The 19,550-nt window shown below is 40.5% G+C and overlaps 1 protein-coding gene across 3 annotated transcripts in view; it reads right to left on the bottom strand.

Moving 5' to 3' along the window:
- Positions 1-19,550, bottom strand: part of akt3a (v-akt murine thymoma viral oncogene homolog 3a) — an 86,955-nt gene that overhangs the window by 51,126 nt on the left and 16,279 nt on the right. For all 3 annotated transcript variants that reach the window (XR_004337647.1, XM_032552558.1, XM_032552559.1), the window contains exon 3: positions 4,082-4,207. Coding sequence is in view for 2 of the 3 variants with exons in the window: in XM_032552558.1 (XP_032408449.1) it covers positions 4,082-4,207 (126 nt within the window). In the remaining variant the exon portion in view is untranslated. The remainder of the gene's footprint in view (positions 1-4,081; positions 4,208-19,550) is intronic.

Below are 19,550 nucleotides of genomic sequence, written 5' to 3'. Positions count from 1 at the left end.
CAAGATACGAAAGAAGGAAGGAGGAAAAGACTGATTGAAAGAGAAAGACAAAAACAACAATAAAAGAAGGAAGGACAATAGTAATGATTGTCAAAAGTAGGGAAGAAAGGGCAGAATGAGGAAAAGAAGAAAGAATACAAAGAACAGAAGGGTCCAAAGAAGCGACGAGTTAAGGAAGGAGACAATAAATGAAGAAAGAAGGCAAGGAATGAAGGAAAGGCAAGAATGAATTAGAAAAGAGAAAGGAATTAAAGAAGATACATAAGAGATAAGAGAGAGTGAGGAATGAAGAGCAACAGGAAGGAAGGAAATGTGGAATAAAAGACAGAGGATTTACCAAAGAAGGTGAAGAAGTTAAGAGAAGATAAAACTGAAGAATAAAAAACAAGGTAGGAAGATAGGAAGTTAATGAGGAAGGAAAGTTACATAATAGCAAGGAAGGTAAGATGCAAGGACAGGAGGAGGGAACGAGGACATTATGTTGGATAGAAGGAAGAAAGGAGGCCAACCAAGAAAGGAAAGAAGGAAAAGAAGAATGAAAGGTTTTCAAAGGAAAGAGATGGAGGGAAAACAGGATGGACACAATAAATAAAGTAAGAGTAGGAAAAAAAGGAAAGAAACAAGACAGAAAGTATGGAAGAAACCTACTTTCATACTTTCTTAATATGTCCTTTATATTGTCTGAAAGGACATCTTTCAGACAATGGGATACGAAATGAGGTCTGGAAATACAAATACTTATCCCCGCTTTCGTTTTCCCATTTTTGCCCAGACTTGACAATCTGATCGATCAAATTTCAGACGTTTCCCAGATCACGAAGGAGGCCTTTGTTTTGAGCGTGGCCCAGCTCAGCATGTCAAGGCTCAGTCTAAATATAGACAGGAAGGTTAATGGCAAAACCACCCAGGTCATCCACGCAGCGGCGCCTCAATGTAAAGTCAAACAAAGCGGTTGCTACCTGACTCGTGAACAGGGCCTGCTGCGCTGCCAGTAAACAAGGTCACACTATTGTCGGTGCCAAAACAAAACCTAATGTCCTCACATGGACACACACAGGCAACTCTATGTAAAATGAACTTTGAGTGTTAGCTGAAATTGGGTTGTTTGCCACAGCAGGCGACGGTGAGGTCTGTGTAGCAGTTTAGCGTGTGCGTGTGCGTGTCAAGCTTGTATGTATGAGTCCCTCTGCAGGGAACAGGCCTGTACCATCTCTGTTCCATCTGACCACTTCTGTTGTTCGCACACACAAACGCACGTAGACACACACTTCTGCACACAAGTAAACAAATACACACAGGGAACACACACGCCACCTGGCTTCCCAGCTTTGGGCAACAGATGTGGCGAAGCCGGTGCTGTGCCAAGCAGCCGGGGCCGGATGTATGGCCTGGCTTGTCCTCCGCGCAAACTCTTTTTCCTCTTTTTTTCCCCTCTTCTTCCCTCCATCTCCAACCCGGTGATCACCTCCTCCTCCCTGTCTGTTCAGCACTCCTCCTTCCCTCTCCAACACACCTCATCCATAAAAGGCCTCTCCTTTCATTCCTCCATCTCCATCCTCACTCCTCCAAGATTTCCTCTTCCTCTCTTTTTCCCTCCACTGCCACCTCTGATCCTCTCCCATCCCTCATTCTCCATACTTTTCCTCCTTTCCAGGGTCGCGTCCTTCCCTCCTTCCCTCCTCCCGTGTCCTTCGGCGTACCGTTTCTTTCTCGCTTTCTCTGAGGTATCGGTTTGTAAGCCGCCATTTATCGTGTTTTCTCTTTTGGCACTCAAGCAGCCGGTTCTTCTGTATCATTCTCGACTCAACTCCGCAGACTAATCACACGAAGCTTTCCCGAAGCCATCTGATTTTATCGGACTAAGCCTGTTATGGTTTCATTTTGATTAATTTAAAGACAGTAATTGAGAGTGTTTTCGTTTTTTATTCATATCTAAAGGACCCAAGCTGAATTACAGTAGACGTAGAAGGTGACATCTGCATCAGCTTAGTGGATGTCTGATTACGTTCACAAAACGGAAAAAAACATAATCATGTCACAGATTAAACTGCTAAATGATAAGCGTTCGTTTACATATTAGGAGATGGATGTTGGGTGATAAGTGGCATATTTAAAAAATATACAATAATTAAAATGTAATCTCTGCGAATGAAAACCTGGGAAGGATTTTAAGCTGAAAACATTTTAGCATCTGCTTCGTCTGAAAAGCTTTACTGCTGTTAAATTTCGTTTCAAGTATATTTATAAACCCAGCTTTACAATGTTTGAAAAACAAAAATCTGAAGAGTTGACATTTGTAGTACTAAAGCAACATTTTCGTTTTTGGTTTAAAGTTTAAATTTGTGCATTTTGGGTTTGCAAAACATATCTTCATTTTTGATTAAGTTGTGTGGAGTTTGCAGATTTATTAGACCTCCAACTAGGGGTGGGCGATATGGACTTCAAATTTTATCACAATATTTTTTGGTACTATTATGATCATTTAGATTATGATTAAAAAAACTATTCATTACTTATTTTTAGGCATTAAATAGTTTTGCAGGACAGTGACAGTATTGCGTAGCATTTATAACACTAAAAACAGAAATATTGCTCTTATAAAACATTTTCATCTGAATTATGCCTCTTCACGATGTCTGCTTTGTATCAGATGTTCACAAACTGCACAGAATTAAATCTCAACTACAAATGTTTTTAACAGACACAAATTCATTTTCTACAAATACAAAAACTTTAATTACAAAGGCAAACAAACCTCTGTTTGTCTGGTTATTCGTTGCATAAGCTTACACACTTGATTTATAGGTATGGACAAGATTAGTTTGCATATCCAATACCAAATGGAAAATATTTAATGTAACAAATGAAGGTGATGCTGGAAATTATGCATTAAGTTAGTCTTGGTGAGACAATAATTGGAAAACTAAACATGTCCACAATGTCCTGGAGTCTGCTAACCACAGCGCACAGCCAATTAGAGCAGTGTTTCCCAACCCTGATCCTCAAGGCACACTGTCCTGCATGTTTTAGAGGTTTCCCTGCTTTAATGTGCCTGATTCAACTGATTGCAGTTCAACAAACGCCTGTTAATCAGTCATCAGTTGAAATCAGCTGGACTGAAGCAAGGAAATACCTAAAACATGCAGGGCAGTGTGCCTTGAGGACCAGGGTTGGGAAACACTGAATTAGAGGATGTAGTGGCTCCTGTAACACACCACCACGCTGTGAAGATGGACAACAGAGATAATGACTGCATCAATGGATGTAATGTTACCCCGAGGCTCTGTTTGATGGAACTATAGGAAGATACATGGCAACATTTCAGTAAAACAAAGGCTATAATTTCCTTCAGATATAGAAATCTGCTACAGTTTCTAAACCAGCTGCACCGATTCTTCTCTAAGCTTAACAGGTTGTTTAGCAGGTTGTGATGTCATTATTACGCCAAGACAAGGTAAACTTTATGCATACGTTTAAACTACAGTCTATATTCTCCAAGGCAGAACAAAAGGAATAGATTCATGTGCTGGCAATGCCTTAAAGACAGGTGGCATATAATTAATGCTTTCTGATTTTATAGGTGAGCGTTTAAAGTTTATTTGTCTCACATACTCTGATTAATTTCACTCATTTCAACGTTTTTTAGTTCAGACGTACAGAAAACTCAGATAGCAACACTGCATATTTTCAGCTTGATCGACCCTCTTTTCAAAAATTTGAATGGCTGCATTCTCTACAGAAAACACACAAAAACTGAGCTTTACTGATGCTAACCCGCGCTAACAGCTCATTTAAAATGGCTTAAAATGTACATCTAGTAAGAAATCCAGTAAGGGAAAACTTTATTTTACACTTATGTCTCTGTCACCTGAATAGGGCAGTTTCATCTCTGCTACTGATCTAAAAACTTAATGACAACAGCGCGCAGGAAGGGAAAAAAACTTAACTTTAAATGCACTAACTAGGGGTTTTATTGAGACTAAATCGGGAATTGTCTGGTCAAAGTTTCCAAAATTGGAAATCAAAGAACAAGAGTAGAGTAAAGAATCTGTGGCAGTGTGTAAATGTCACTGCGACATACTTGCTACTGAAAAGTTATTTAGAGGATAAGGGAGGTCTGCATCCTGAGGTTTCTCTTTGTAGCCGATGAAGGAGCCGTCTGTCTTCAGCAGGAAGTAACGTGGCCGCCAGTTCTTTATGTATTCACCTGGACAGAGACGCAAATACACAGAGAGGGAAATATAAGCATATATTTTGATACTTGGTGCAAACACTGTGGTTAGAAGATCATGAGGGATCGTGATGTTTCTCAGAGTTGTAACAGTTAATCAGTATAATGTATGGAAAGTAGGATTAACAACAAAAATAATGATGCAGATCATTTAAATATTGACTTTATTCCCCGGAGGGTTAAGAGCCGCTCAACTGTCATCTGTTCTGATTATATGACACACACTTTTACACACTGTAGTATTTATACACACAAATACATACACACACACAGACACAACATCTCTACCGCTCCCACAACGCCTGCCAGATTCAGATCGGATTATCATGTAAAAAATGAAAGAGAAAAAAAAGAAAAAAACATGTTTACCAGCGCAACACTCAACATATCCATGCCAGAAACATCATCTGGCTGATACATGGGCAGGTGTTGAGGTGATGACCCTTCCACCACACACACTAATACACACAAACCACTGGTCAGCTGCAGCGACACAGGATGAGATGATGTGACATGAGACCAAACAGGATTACACATGGAGGAGTTATTCTTCTTAGACGTCAGCGGGAACGACGAACATCTGCTGCGCATCTGCCGACAAAAGTATTATCCGACCGCGCGTTGGCACCGGTGAGTGACCGCTGCCTTTTTAGCCGACCCACAAGAGGATTACACGAGTGTCAAACACCACGCCACGGTGGTGGATAACGCACACTGGGAACATGGAGCCACATATGGGTTAAACTGCACATAGATGTGGATTCGCATAGGTTTTTTTGAGAATAAAGAAATTATTCTGTGCATAACTTTACGTGCACAGAATACGTTTGCACAGACGCATTCACACCCAGCAACAGATTTTTGATTTTTGTCAGGTTACAATCACACGCTTCGGTTCATTTTATTGGGATTTTATTTGACAGACCAACACAAAGTAGTGCATAATAGTTAAGTGGAAGGAAAATTATACATGATTTTAGACATTTTTACAAGAGTCTAAAAAGTGTGGGGTGCATTTGTATTCAACTCCCTATGAATGCAAATTTTGTTTACAGAGACCTCATAATCATTTTATTCATGGTTTCGACTGTGTGAGGTTTTTATTTGTGTCTAATTTATTGTTTTTTGGTTGTGTTCTATTATGGATGTTTAAAATATCTTCCAGCTCCAGTGCTAAGCATTCTTAAAGCTTATTGACTTTAAATTATTATGCCATTATTCATCTATTACTTGAAGACGGTCTGAAAGCAATAATGTTATGGTTCATTGCAATAATTACTTGGACAGTTTAACATCCAGGCCTATTTTTGGGTGTATCTATATACCAGCTTTGCACATTTAGATGCCAAAAATTTTAGCCCACTGTTCTTTGCAAAATAGCAGTAGTTTGGGAAGAGTTAGTTCAAAAAACAAAAACTCAGTTGGATTTAAGTTTTGACTTTGACTAGGCCATTCTAGAAAATTTAAAAGCTCAGAAAGGATTCTCCTGTAGTTCCGGCTGAATGTTTAGCATTGTGCCTATGCTGAAAGGTAAACCTTTTATCAGACTAGCTCTATATTTTACTCCATTCGGCTTCCAATCAAGCCGAATGGAGTAAAATATTCGGCTTGCTATCATCAACAGCATGATACTGCCACCACCATGTGTGACTGCTGCAGAGTGATGTCTTGTTAAACATGGAACCTCTAAGGCCCTCAGAGACCATCTTTATTTACACTGAGATTAAATTACACACCAATTTAGTGACTTTTAAAGGCAACTGACTGAACTGGGTTTTCTTCAGGGCATTAGACTAAAGGGGCTTGTGTCCCGCTCTGATCACCTTGTTTCAGTTCATTCTCCAGGAGAAGAGAACAGTCGGAGTGTCTGTGTTCTATTTGTGACATCCATTTAAAGCAGAAATGACAGCAGGCCGCGCTCGTTAACACGTTGCAGGAAAACACCTGCTCCGCCGAAGGAACCATGCGAGCGCCGGCCCCGCCGGTACCTCTGGGTGCTGGTGAGGATGCACATGTTGGCGTGTGTGTGCGTGTGTGTGACAGTGCGTTGGTGACTAGAACGAACCGCCACACAGGGACAGAGGGACACCAAAAAAAAAAAAAAGAAAGAAAAGGAAAAACACACTGGTGGGTGCCAGTGTATTACTAAGGCTACAGAATCACACCTCTCCTCTCTTCTCTCTGTTTTTCACAAATACACCCACTCTCTCCAGCTCTCTCGTTTCCTTCTCCTGTTCTTTCAGGAACAAAGCATATTCTCTGGATCACTTGCTACTTATAAACAGAGTGCCGTGAGAGGGGTTGGACGGGAGGGCTGGAGCGAGGCATAAGGAAGAGGGAGAAGAAAATATTCTAAGAGGCAAGATGAAAAAATACACACACACACACAGAGAGAGAGAGAAAAGTTAACTGAGAGTAAGCCGAAATAAAACATGTCACAAACGATGACAAACCAATAAAAGACAAGCCTTTATTAGACAGATCATGCTGACTGAAGTTATCATCTGGAAAGGAGGAACTTTCTTCGACTCCAAACTGGATTGCAGAAAGATGGATGGACTGTCAAAATGGATGAGGATGAGGAAAAAAAGTTGAACTGATAAAACTATTATAAACTGGCTGCGACTACTGGCTCGCTGGTCCACGTCCAGTCATTTCTATGAGTCAGATTCTGGATGAGGTGTCCAACCAATGGAAGCCTGTGGTTGGCCGCTTCATCCCTCAGCTGTCCAGTACAACTGAAAACATTTAAGCGATCCTTATGGCCAGGCCGAGATGCTACGCGTGTGTACGTATGTGTGTGTTTCTGCGTGTCCACTGAGGGTGGCAGGGGAGGGGGCAGCCAGGGGTGGCACAGACGGAGAAAGAGGGGACGGACAGTTGTCTGCGCGCGCGTGGCTCCTAACAAACGCGGCGGCGAGTGCGCGTACACTCGCAGGCGGGCTAAAAACAATTCGGCTCCGACCGTTCCAACTCTCCGTATGATCCAACGGTGTTCTGTCAAGCTATCCCGTCTTGGCCCTGCCTGTAATGAGTCCAGCGAGCTCTCCCACTCTGGACAGCTTGTCTGGGGAGCCACATGTCTCTAGTTTGGACTGCTGGAGAAAACAGAACAGCCGGTCTCCTTCCCACACCATCTCTCTCAGACTCCTCACTTCACTTTCATTTAGTTCTCTGCACAACTTTACTTTTCCCTTCAGGCCAATTAGAAAATACTACGCTGCAGAGCACGGAGCAAACCACGTAGGTTATCTGAAGGATGAAAAAGGGCAGAGGCCTTTAAAGTCCTAATTGTTCAGCTGGTTCAAAACCAATATCTGCTTCAGTGGTGGCTACTGGTCATTTCACCGCTTTGCTACTTTGGACCTCTGTAATCGTTTGTACCCAAATTTTTCAGGCATGCTGCCATCTGCCATGGGTCAAGGCAAAGTGGCAGTAGGTAACTTTTATAAACAATATCCTTTTTTACTAAATTGTTTAAACTGTCACCATGTTATGACAGTAAAACAAGAGTCAGATAATCAGAGGAAAAAAAAATTAGCTTCTCTGCCTTTTTACTGTGGTCCGAAAGCCATCTGCAGAAACACACTGCTGATTGTTTGCCAGAAACAACCAATCAGAGGCAGGAGGAGGGTCTTAGTGCTGTCAATAAAGCTTCTGTACGCACAACTCACACCCTTCCCTTGCTCTGGTAAGCTACAGTTTACACATCGGCCAAGTCAGAGCATACTACCTATCTGTGAATGCTAAGGCCAGTTGGCATGGTCACAGATTACTGCATATAAACAATTTCCCTGTAACAGTATGTTACCATGGCAACGCATGCAGGTACATTGGAGAAACAATTAACAAGTTCTTAAAGGAGGATAGGACATTTTTAAAATAAAATTTCACAATTAAATTGATAGACTTGACCCATGGCAAATAATGAAAGAGAAAATAGAGTCTGAATTATATGTTTCGATTCTTGAACATTTCACACATCAATATGGAGAAGTACTCGGTGTTCCACATTGCAGGTTTATATTTACCAACCTTTAGAGCTTTTGATCTGTAAACCTAGAACTTCTCTGTACGCTACATTGTAGTATGCTTAAATTCAAAATTAGCGACATAAATACAAACCGAAATTTTTTTTTTAATGTATGCATTGTAGCAAAAATCTTTATTATAACTACTGATCAGCTTTTTTGCATGTTTCTACTACTGTTTTGATTTCTGAGCTCCCCATCACTGAGGTTGGATGGTCTCCTTGCCTTCACCCTTATCTTTTAGTTTCCTTCTACAGACTATTAGATTCAGGTCCGGACTCTGGCTGTCGCTTCAAAACGTTAATTGAAAAAAATAACATAAAAACTAAATCTGCCAGGGGAATGAAGAATTTTGGGGATAACTATGTAGTGGGTTAAGTTCATGCGTATGAAATCATTTGTTTATGAATCGGTTATGAAAAAATTATGAGGGCTCAGAATTGGGGATATTGGCAAAGAGGTAAACTGACCCAGAGGCTTCAGCAGTGCTTTCTAAATGTTCCATTTTATATTTAGTTGGCATTCTTTACTAGATTTATTGTTTGGACATTTCAACGCTAGTTGAGAGATCTAAGTGATCCGAAACATGAGAGTAGTACCTGTCTGCTGTAAAACAAGTGAAATAAAGAGGTGAACTCTTTTACGTGTCGATGTTTGAGAGGCACAAACTAAGCAGCGGAAACAGAGCCAGAGCTTTTTAGAAGTCATTTCGAATTTCTATGAGAAATAAATCTTGCTGGCACATCTTCCAGTTGCAGCTTGTGGATTTAGCAGTAAGAGGCAGAGATGAATCAGCTGTGACTGCGTCTGTTCCAAGGTTTCTGATTGGAATTAGAACAATGCGCTCGCTAACTGTCACTCAATTAGCAGACCCATTAACTGTTCACATAGGGACAGAGGGGAGACTGCGAGATTGAAATGCATTAAGGAGACAGGTACACATGGCAGTGCTGAACGTCAGCCAGCACAATCAAACTGAGGCACAAACTTGTGCAAACTTTACACTTTCTCCCACTGCTCAGTCTTACACAAAGTCCTTCAAGACACCCGGCACACCTTTATTCTCCTAGTTTGATGTATTCTAGCTAAAAACATGGTAGACAAAAGGAGGAAAAGCCATAATAGCAATTAAATAAATAACTCCGTAACTATGTGAGCTCACCAGCCATTTGTTAATCAACCCAAACAGGGATTTAATTTAATGCTTTGGCCAAGGCAGGCGCTGATATGCAGATGGTGCAATAGACTGGGCTGTGTGACTGGCGCTCTGGAAGCTGGAGAGCTGGTTAGTGGTGGAGTACAGAGGCAGGCAGAGGCAGAGATACGGGTGGACTGAAATTCCTGCCATGTTCCAATGCGTAGACCGCCCCAACCCAAAGAAACAACACTGCACACACACATACAGCTACACAGATCCACATTAATACACTATTTTAATTACCAGTTTTACTAAAAACAAATACCAGACAAATACAAACGGAGATGTTTTATTGTTTAACAAAACTGGCGAAAATGCAAAAGTAGACTTCAAAAACCTAAGAGCACATTTTTTCACTCCAGATATCAAGGACAAAGGTAATAGCCAAATAGACAACTGAGAAAAAGCAACCCTCTTTGCTGATTAAGAGTCTTCTCCTCATACTTGCTGTCGAGCACAGAAGTGAAGCACTGATGAGTTGGGATTGCTTTCAAAGGACTTAGAAACCATACAATCATTCACCAGATCCATGGTTTTCAAACTTTTAGAGGTAGAGGTAGCTCTGATGCTGCTCAGAAGAAAGTTTGGCTTAAATTGTATCAGTTATTCTTGAATATAAACAGTTCTACCGTAATGTGGAGCTAATAAGTAGGAGCCAGAAAGATCACTCACCCAAATTTGTCTTTGCTTTATCAGAAACTGTGCAAAAAGGCAGTGGAGGCAATTTTGAGAACTCCCTGGATGAACTTCACTGTACAAAGTGATGGTGGCTAGAGATTCTGCATTTCATTCATCATTTGATTAGGGGACACATGAAACCAAACTTAATTGAGTTCCATTGTTGTGAAGTACTGCATGTGTGAAAAATAGCTAAATACAAATTGTAATAAGTGCAGACAATTTATTTTTCGCACTGCTTACAGTTTAGCAAAGCTTTGATTAAATAACAGTTCAGAGTTTTATATATGTTTTTGATTCCCTTGCTTAGCATTTATTTACCTACAAAGCCTGGTAACGCCTTAGAAGATTGCTTTGCTTTTTATATAACTGTACAAAGAGATATGCCAAGGTTATAATCATACTGCAGTCACGTAAATACACAATAGACACCTTAAAACTGTAGACAAGGTCCTTGGGGAAACTTTAGAAAAGCAATATCTAACATAAATTTGGACAAATCCACTACATATCTGGACATTATTTAGTTCTTAAAACTTGCTATAATTTAATTTTAGTTAATGTTCTGTATATTTTTTAATCAGAAAGGAACAGTAAATGAGACAGAACCAGTTGAACATCAGACGGGAGACTATTGTGTCAAAGGAGTGATGGTAGGGGGAGGTAATTGTGGGCAGCACAGGAGTTGGGAGGTTGAAAGGTTAAGAAAGTGAGGAATTGTGTCGGTAAGACGCTTGAGGAAGACATCTGTCCCACAGTTTGTCCATGGAGGATGGGAGCTGGTTGAAGCTCATGATTCCGGGCAGAAAATCCCAAAATGTGAAAACATTATTAAGAAAAAATAAGTGAGAAAAGAACATCCTCCTCTCTGCAGATCCACCGTGAATGGATACGTTTACAAGGACATGGCTGTGTGCGTGATCCCAACCCCAGCAGTTTTAACTCCAGTCTGCTCAGACATCTTAAGGCGAATCTAGCCTCTTCAAAGCCAATCCACTTAAACTGCGTTAGTCTCATTATCACACTGGGCCTGGATTTTGAGCTCGTTTGTGTGTATGTGTGTGCGAGTTCGTGTAAATGCTTTAAATACAATTCCAATCCCTGACACTATAAAAGCGGAGCTGCATGTTCTTCTAAAAACTTAAGGGGTGTTTTCGCTCTTACATAACAGGACAGGATTCAAAGAAACACATTCACTTTGAAGCCGGAGTTGCCGCTGCGTTTAAAGGTTCGATGCTGGCGTGCAGACACTACAGTAGTGTAGGGATGAATAAAGTGCTGGAATTGAGGAATGACAAAGATGAAGGCTGAGCCTTAGAAACTCATGCGAGAAGGGCCTTACTGTAAGCTGCTGAGGCCGTGATGGTTCCAGAGAGCCGGGACAGGGCAGCATGGCAGATTGAGTGGAAACCCATGGGAGAGTGGTTTTCCCTTGGGGGCTGAAGGGGGCAATAGGAGGTTTTACCCAGCCAGCTGCACACAGCCAGAGTCTGCTGCTAGTCTGTGCTTGGTGCATGCAAACACACACAAGCCCATGCATGGATGCGTGCATGCATGCTACCATGGTGTCCCTCTGCTCCCCCAGCTGGTACAAAAAGAGCTGCTCACACATACCCCAACTTTTCTCAATGCCATGTCGCTATGGAGACTCACTGGTCCAAGGAACCTGAAGTTGTCTGTAAAATCTCCTGTTCATTTTTACTCGAGGTTTACCTAAGACAAAACAGCTGAGTATCTCCTCACTAATTGCATTTAAATATTATCTTACTGTTCGTTCTAAATGTCTCAGATGTCAGTTATTTGGAAAAAACTAAGAAACCGGATACATAATAGAAAATAACAAATTAAAAACTCTGATTATATTACCAATACCATAACATAACAATCCCATCCCGTTTTATATGTGCAATTTTTTCCTACTCCTTTTTCTGCTGCAGTACCGCTACAATCCAGTAGATGGTGGTGGCTCCTTGGATCACCACTGCTGCGATGCTGACACAGAGCCTGAGTGAGTGACAGACATGGTGCAGCCAAGACGACTCTCATCCTAATCCTCACCATACTGATGTGTGTGTATGTGAGAGAGAGAGAGAGTGTGTGTACAATATATGTAAAATGCTCTCCCTGGGAGTCTGTCAGTTTGTGTGGGTGTGGGCATTTCTGCCTTCAGACATTTTAAACCTCAATTTGTGTGAAGAATGTGTCGCTTCCTATAAGAACCATAAGATTTACTGTGGTTGTAGCATATTAGCATCTTAGTAGAGCGCTGCAGCTCAGTGGCACTTGTGCCAGACAGGAGGCTTTGGTTACCAAGCTAAACTGTTGGTGGGTGAAGGTCACTTAGCCAAGGCTACTCCAATCTTATCATCAGACTTTATGACTCTAACCACTTTATTTCCCCTTTTGACCTGGTATAACTAAAGAAAAATACATTGGGCACATTTTTTTTTCTTAAAATTGATTTTTTAAAATGTGATTAGTCATTTCATATTAATTATAATGTCAAATTGGTTCTAACTATTGGTAATTGTATGATTCAGGTAATGGCTTGAGGCTTTGACTTAAAACCGATGACGAGGTAATCAAAGATGACGGTAGGAGGAGATGGTGGGAACTATTTGATGATGACCAAAAGACTGAACACAATGAAGCCAAGTGGCTCCGCCTCCCATGAGGGTTTGACCCTTACCTGTTGATGAACATGTGGGAATTGGAAAAGTTTCTGCCTTTTGGAAACTTTTGAAGATGAAGATTTACATTCTCTCGCAGTTTACCACGTCAACTATTTTCATTTTGGGTTTACGAGAAAGTAATAGTAAAAACCTTGTTTTACAGCAACTGATCTCCAGCAAACACTACAGTTTTATTCAATAAATTAAAATACACAACTGGATGAGTCTCATTTGTCAGATTTCAAGTACCTTTTGAAAATAACTACCTTCAAGCCGGTATTAAACATGCATTTCATTAAGCCCACGTTTCTGTTTTTCAAAGTAGTTCTTGTTTACAGGTCGGATGCAATATTAAAGCGTGTTTTTATTAACTAGAAAACTATAAAAAAATTATACTAGAAACTCATCATGATTAAGGAAAATAAAGGTGTTCAAACATCAGTCTTTGTCTAATTAATCTACATAATGTGTTTAACTTGGTAGTGGACTTACTAAAATAAATGGATTTTTCAATAATATTTTAATTTATAGAATGGGTCTGTATATAGATAATTAACAATGAGCTAATGATGAGTGAAAAACTGGAAAACTGAAAACACCAGAGATCAGAAATTAGCCACTAAATTCTGATCGGTGCATCTCGAATAATAAATCATATCATCACCATTTGGATCAGAAAGTCAAAAAATGCTATTAAAATGTAACAGATGTGGTTAATTCCATCGTTTCATTGTTTTTTTGGTCTGCCAAGTGAACAAGCACAAGAACAGGACACCAGGACTCCCACCTGGCCCCGTGTGACCTCCTGTGCACTACATGCTCACAACAATCGCTGCTCTTCACACGTTACAGAACTTTGGCAGCTCTTTGCAGCCAGTTCTCTCACGTCTCATTCAGAGATTCTGAAAACATGCCAAAATAAATACAAGAGACTTATCTTTTTTAAGGAAGAGTCAAAAAGAACATACTGTCAGCACAGAGCGAAAGGCTTTTAAAATATTATATTATCAAGCAGGGAAACTCAGGTTTCATCTATGGTTAATCCTATCAGGAATATTGAAACACAGCTCAGTCAGAAGGTCTATATCCCTAACATACACACATCCATCAACCCACCCACACACACACAACTAGAAATGCGAACACGGCTTGGGGAAGAAAAAAACCCCATAAAGACTGATCTGCTTGGATGTCTTCTAGCGCATCAAGAAGGTAAAAATACTATCTGAGCGAACCAGAACAAAAAGCCCTTGCATTTTAACACGCGATAACATTAGAAATGCCATGGCGCTTGTCTTCAAAATGCAGTGAATCCAATGCGATTAGGGAAGGCACACACAGCCAATGAGCTGGCTAATCAAATTGCATTGATTGCTGGTTTATTGCCTCTTTTTCTTCCCTCTCTTTTGGAGGGCTCTGCATGTTGGCATCATTGATTTTTTTTTTTTTTTTTTTTTTACATCATTGATGTCTACATTAAGCAGTTTATTTATGCAAAATGCTTCCTATACAGATTTATTGGCTAAAAAAAAAAAACACTGCATCATTTGTAAAATAAAGGGACCTGTTGAAGAGAAATCACTTTCAACCAAAGCCATCTGCTACAACCTTTTTTTTTCTTTTTTTTAAAAGAATTTGTGATTTGCGGTTCGACTCCAAATATTTGTTTATTTTCAGTCGAAGTGTGTATGACGCCGACGCTGTTCACACACAAATATCATTCAAATGACGCTCAGGAAAAGAAAATTGAGGCTCGTCAAGTCATGCTCCGTCCCATCTTTTTTCATTTCATTCAGCAATTACTTGCACACATTTCTTTGAGATCCTGACATTCATATTCAAATTCTCATTCTGTGTCTTTGCCTCATTGGATGCGAAACCGTCCAATCAGAGAAGCGGAGGAGCGCAGCTGGACAAATCAGTCAATAAGAAGAAGTGACATCAGAAAAAGAAGGGGAAGGTCAGGCAGACAGGCCGACAGACACAGCTGTCCAACTATCGCCTACAACAGACAAGCAACATGGAGCGTGTGTGTGTGTGTGTGTATTGTGGAGCCCAACCCTGTCCAGTTGAGCAGTGGTGAACAGGTGCAAAGCTTTGTGCTTGTGTGTATGTTGGCGTGTGTGCGCGCGGGTGGGTGTGTGTGTGTGTGTAAGTCACCATTATTCCAGAGTGGCCCTGTATTATTAATTCAGAATCGCTGGGCTGGGGCTGTGGGCAGCAGCTGGTCTTGCGAGCGCATGCATGCGCTTGTGTGGACAACATAAGACCCCCTCTGGTCTTTTGTGAAGCCTTCGTACTTTTCCAAGAGCAACATAAAAGCCCGGAGCTGCATGTTTCTCCTTCGAATGCACATGTTCACACCGAACACACACGCATACCGCTGAGCACAATTGCCGAGTCCATTGGGGAAAGAGTAAACAATCAAGTGCCATACCCCAAGTATTGTCAAGTGCACCGCCCGCTCCCTCTCACACACCCCCAGCCCACAGTGGCTGACACACACACCAGCCCAGTCGTGCTTCATTCAAAGGTTTCATTCATGTGTTAGACTGAAGGGCCAGCAGTAAGTGCTCTCCACCTAACTAACTGCTGCTCTCTGTTCCCCTCTCCGTCCTGGTTGGCTACCTGTCTGGACTCTCCACCTGCTCCAGCCCAGGCCCATCTGTCCATGCATGAAGTATAAAACGTCAAATTTGGAATTTCCTACACTTCTGTTTGTACAGATAGACAGGAGAAACATCAATGATAATAAAACCAATACCTTTTTATCGGTGTGATTATTGTAACTCACATTCCGGCCATAGCCTATAGTAAAGCAATTTTTTGTTTGTTTTTAATCAAATAGGAAATTCATATCAAACTCCATCCTCTTTTTGAAAAGTTGCGGTTTCAAACCTGAAAATTTACTGTTCCACAAGCGTTTAACCTCTTAAATGAGACCAGAGAAATGCCAGTGATATTTTAACTGCAGCGCCTATAAAAAGTATTAATCATCCCGTTGGATGGTTTATTGTTTTTATTGCCTTAACAAATCAACCGTAATTAAGCAAAAAAAAAAAAACCCAAAAAAACTTTAACGTAAAAACTGAATTCTACAAAATGACAATAAAAACTGTGTAAGACCTGCCAGATTCAAATATATTTTTCATTGATGTGTTTACAGGCTGGGAAGGTGTAGCAAAGCCAATCAATTTGCTATATCTACTCTGCCAATGACTGGTCAAGGGGATAACTGGTGCATCTCTAATGAGAAGACACTGGTGTTAGTGTGAGCTTCTAAAACACACCTGACTTTGAACAAATAAGTGTTATGGCAATATTACTGTATATGGTTTATTAGATTTAAAGGGGAAATTAAACACTTCTCATTTTGCATTTAGTTTCAGACTATAACAAAACATCAAATATCTTTTGGTTTCATTTAATTGAAAATGTTTATACAGAATGCCAGACACCATGAGATGTTCTGCATCACTTTCTTCTGTAATATTTGTAAAATACTGAAATGTGTGTGAAACCTCCTGTTCAATCCAACAAAATATCAGGGGGAGCATATCCCAGGTCTGTTAAAACTCAAGATATTATGATATTGCGTTGAAACCACAGAGCAACATCTGAATATAGCAGATGTTGCTTCTCTTCTCTTGTTCTCTACCACAAATCCCCGTCCCATACAGCGGTCTGCTGATGAACCCCCTGCTCTACTGTGAGACATCTGCACCTCACTCACTGTTTCTTTATTTCGTTTCCGTCTCGTCTTTCGTCTTTTAACACACATGCACACACCACACACGAAATTCTTTGCTTAATGACAGATGGCAAGTCAACAATCGTATAGCATCAGCCTCCCCAAAACATAGACACACACACACACCCCGCATGCACACACACAAACAAACACCAACTCCTTGTGCTGGTGTCCCTTTGTGCCCTGTTAAATGCTTTGATTTGTCTCTTACTGACGGTGTGCGCGCGGGCGTGTATGTGTGTCTCTCTCTTTACCTTGGTATATTAAGCACCAGTTTAATGAGAGCATGCTAAGAAGTGGGCCCCAGCCAGTGGACCATATGGGGGCCATTTAGCCCCCTCAGAACCTCGAGCCAAGCCTCGCTGACATGATTACCACCACCGTCCGCTGCTCTACACCAGTGTCAGAGTGGGAATGGGGAATTTTATCATGGACAGCTAATTAATGACTGCAAATTGGCAACGAGAGGTGGAGGAGGAAAAGAGGATAAAACATTTTATCACTGCTCGATCTCTCGTACCTCTGGCTTTACCCGGCTGAATAACTGATGTACAAAAACCACGGAGATTGCAACCACACTCACACAGATGCATACGTAAGACAGTCACGTTTCAGCTAAGCTAAAAGACATTTGCATAGTTCTTTCTTGCAATAACAATCATATTTTATGTATGTTTAAGCCCAGGGAGTGTTATTCAAACTGAAAATCTTAGTTGTTGTTAAAGGGAGTTGCTCCTCTCCACTGTCACCATATCCTTCCTCAGGAGGAAGATTCCCTCAAAGTCAATGACTCAATCTAACTGGCTGGACTTAATTAAGACATTTTACCTATTGTCATTATTAAATTAACTTGCTTTGATCATATCATGCAGTAATTAGGATCACATTAGAATGTATATCAGGAGTTTTCACACCTGAAAGTCCAGTAGACTCGGTTTTATTGGGCACCAAAGTTGCAACATTTGTTACATTTTCATGATCCCAGTTGGATTTCACATGCCCTGATATAAATTGGACATGCACGTCTTGTTAAGCTCCTTAAGATGACATTGGCTGTGTGTTGATGCTACACAGTATAAGTAAACCAAATTCAATTAAACTGGTCTACATCAGTGCATTCATGTGTGACTAACATTTTCATTGTCTGTCTGTGTAGCCAGGCAGGCTAAAGCTAGCGGTTTGGTTAATCCTGTCAGAGACAGATTACAGGTGGGAAGATATAAATAGAATCACTGTCCCTTTAACCTGACCACCTCCTTTTGCAGCGCAACTATTAAGACAGGCGGAAGAAAAGCAAGCCAAGCCTACTGGAAGTTGTCCGGAATAGATGTTTATTTGATGGAAAGGCCACACGGACTTGATGGTGCATCCTACAATGCTAAATAAATATGTGCAGATAAGTTCTCAGGGTTCAGACATGCAATCTTTGATTCCACTAAGGCACTTTACACTTACTCTACTAGAGAGGCCTGTTTATGATGGTGTGTACACCACTATGATATAGGCGAGATTGGAGATTGGATCAGTATTGCCACTTGATTATTCTGTATGTACTGCTGCTGCACTGTGTGCAAGCTTATTAGCTTACTTACTAAGAAATGTGGATGAAAACATGTATGTGTCCCTCACATGCAGTCTCTTCACAGAGAAAGTATTTGAGGCAACAGGGAAAAGGTGGGGACTAAAACCTGCAAGGATTTTTCAGCAACATTGTGACAAGTGAGGATTCAGCAGTTCCTGGATGTGTTTCCTCTACAACCTGAATAGTTGTATGCTGGTACAGACCCTACTTCCACGCAAGGATAGAACAAAAATACTGACATTATCCACAGAAATAATGTGCAAAGAGGATTCTATGAGTTATCATTTGATAAAAGCCATACACTAAATTTGCATCCAAAGGATGTTTCCATTGAAAAGTTTTCTCACCTAGGCTCCAGGATACAGTCGAGACCAAAATTATCGATATCCCTTTCAGATTTAGGTTTAAAGTAATCTTTTATTTTCCCCCAACATGTTTTTTTCTGACTGGAAATTATATTAACAATTTAGTAGTGTCCTGATGTGAGTCTGACAGAACATCTGTGGAGGAAGATAAAGAGTAGAGTGATGGGAAGGAGGCCTTCAAAATACCAGTGGAAACATGAAAAAGTTGTGTCAGCACTTATAAAAAGGGTCAGAATACTAGAAGGCCAATAAAGAATTTTCTACTTATTATACAAAAGAGTATAAATAATTTTCAACATTTTACTTTTTTAATTAAATGTAGAAAAAAATAATAAAAAACCAAACATTTTTTTCAAACAAACATCTTGGTTGAATGAAAAACAATCTATATTAGCCTGGGTTATAAATAATTTTGAGCCTAACCATAAACTTTCCACCATAACAACAAACTAATTCATTTTTCAAAAATCAAATGGGTCAAAGTGAAAGGGTTGGTTTTTACTGCAAATCTGATGTTATAGTTGGTTCCACATTATATTCTCTTCTTAATAAAACTACAGTGACAGAAAGGAAGGCTGTATTTTTATTTTACTTGGTGTTGGTGAGGTGAGGTGCTGAACTTAGAAAATCTACTCAGAAAAAAGAATCATGGTGGCTGACACTTTTAGCAGCACGTCAGAACAACTGCAGGTAAAGAAAACCTTGCTTATTAAAAAGTAAGTATTGGATACGCTTGTCAGGTTTGCACACTAATGACAACTCCCTAGTGGGTAAGACTTGTAATAAGGTGGGGATATAAGGTAGGATTTGCTGACAGTGGTAGGATTAAATGTAAGGTCTCTCTGTTTCCAGAACAGGAATGACTGGAAGATGACGACTATGACAGTAACAGTCACTTGACAAAGAACGAACTGTGCGCAACCACAGATCGCAGAACTGTTTAAGGCTGCTGGTATAACCCATAGCATAGGTTTTCCAAACAGACTGTAGTGTGTTATCTAAGTACATGAAACCCAAGGAGTATAACGCAGCCATGATCAAC

This window comes from Xiphophorus hellerii, chromosome 22 (assembly GCF_003331165.1).
Source record: "Xiphophorus hellerii strain 12219 chromosome 22, Xiphophorus_hellerii-4.1, whole genome shotgun sequence".
NCBI lineage: Eukaryota > Metazoa > Chordata > Actinopteri > Cyprinodontiformes > Poeciliidae > Xiphophorus > Xiphophorus hellerii.
The sequence above is the reverse complement of the archived record's forward strand: the minus strand, read 5'-3'. Positions and strand labels throughout refer to the sequence as shown.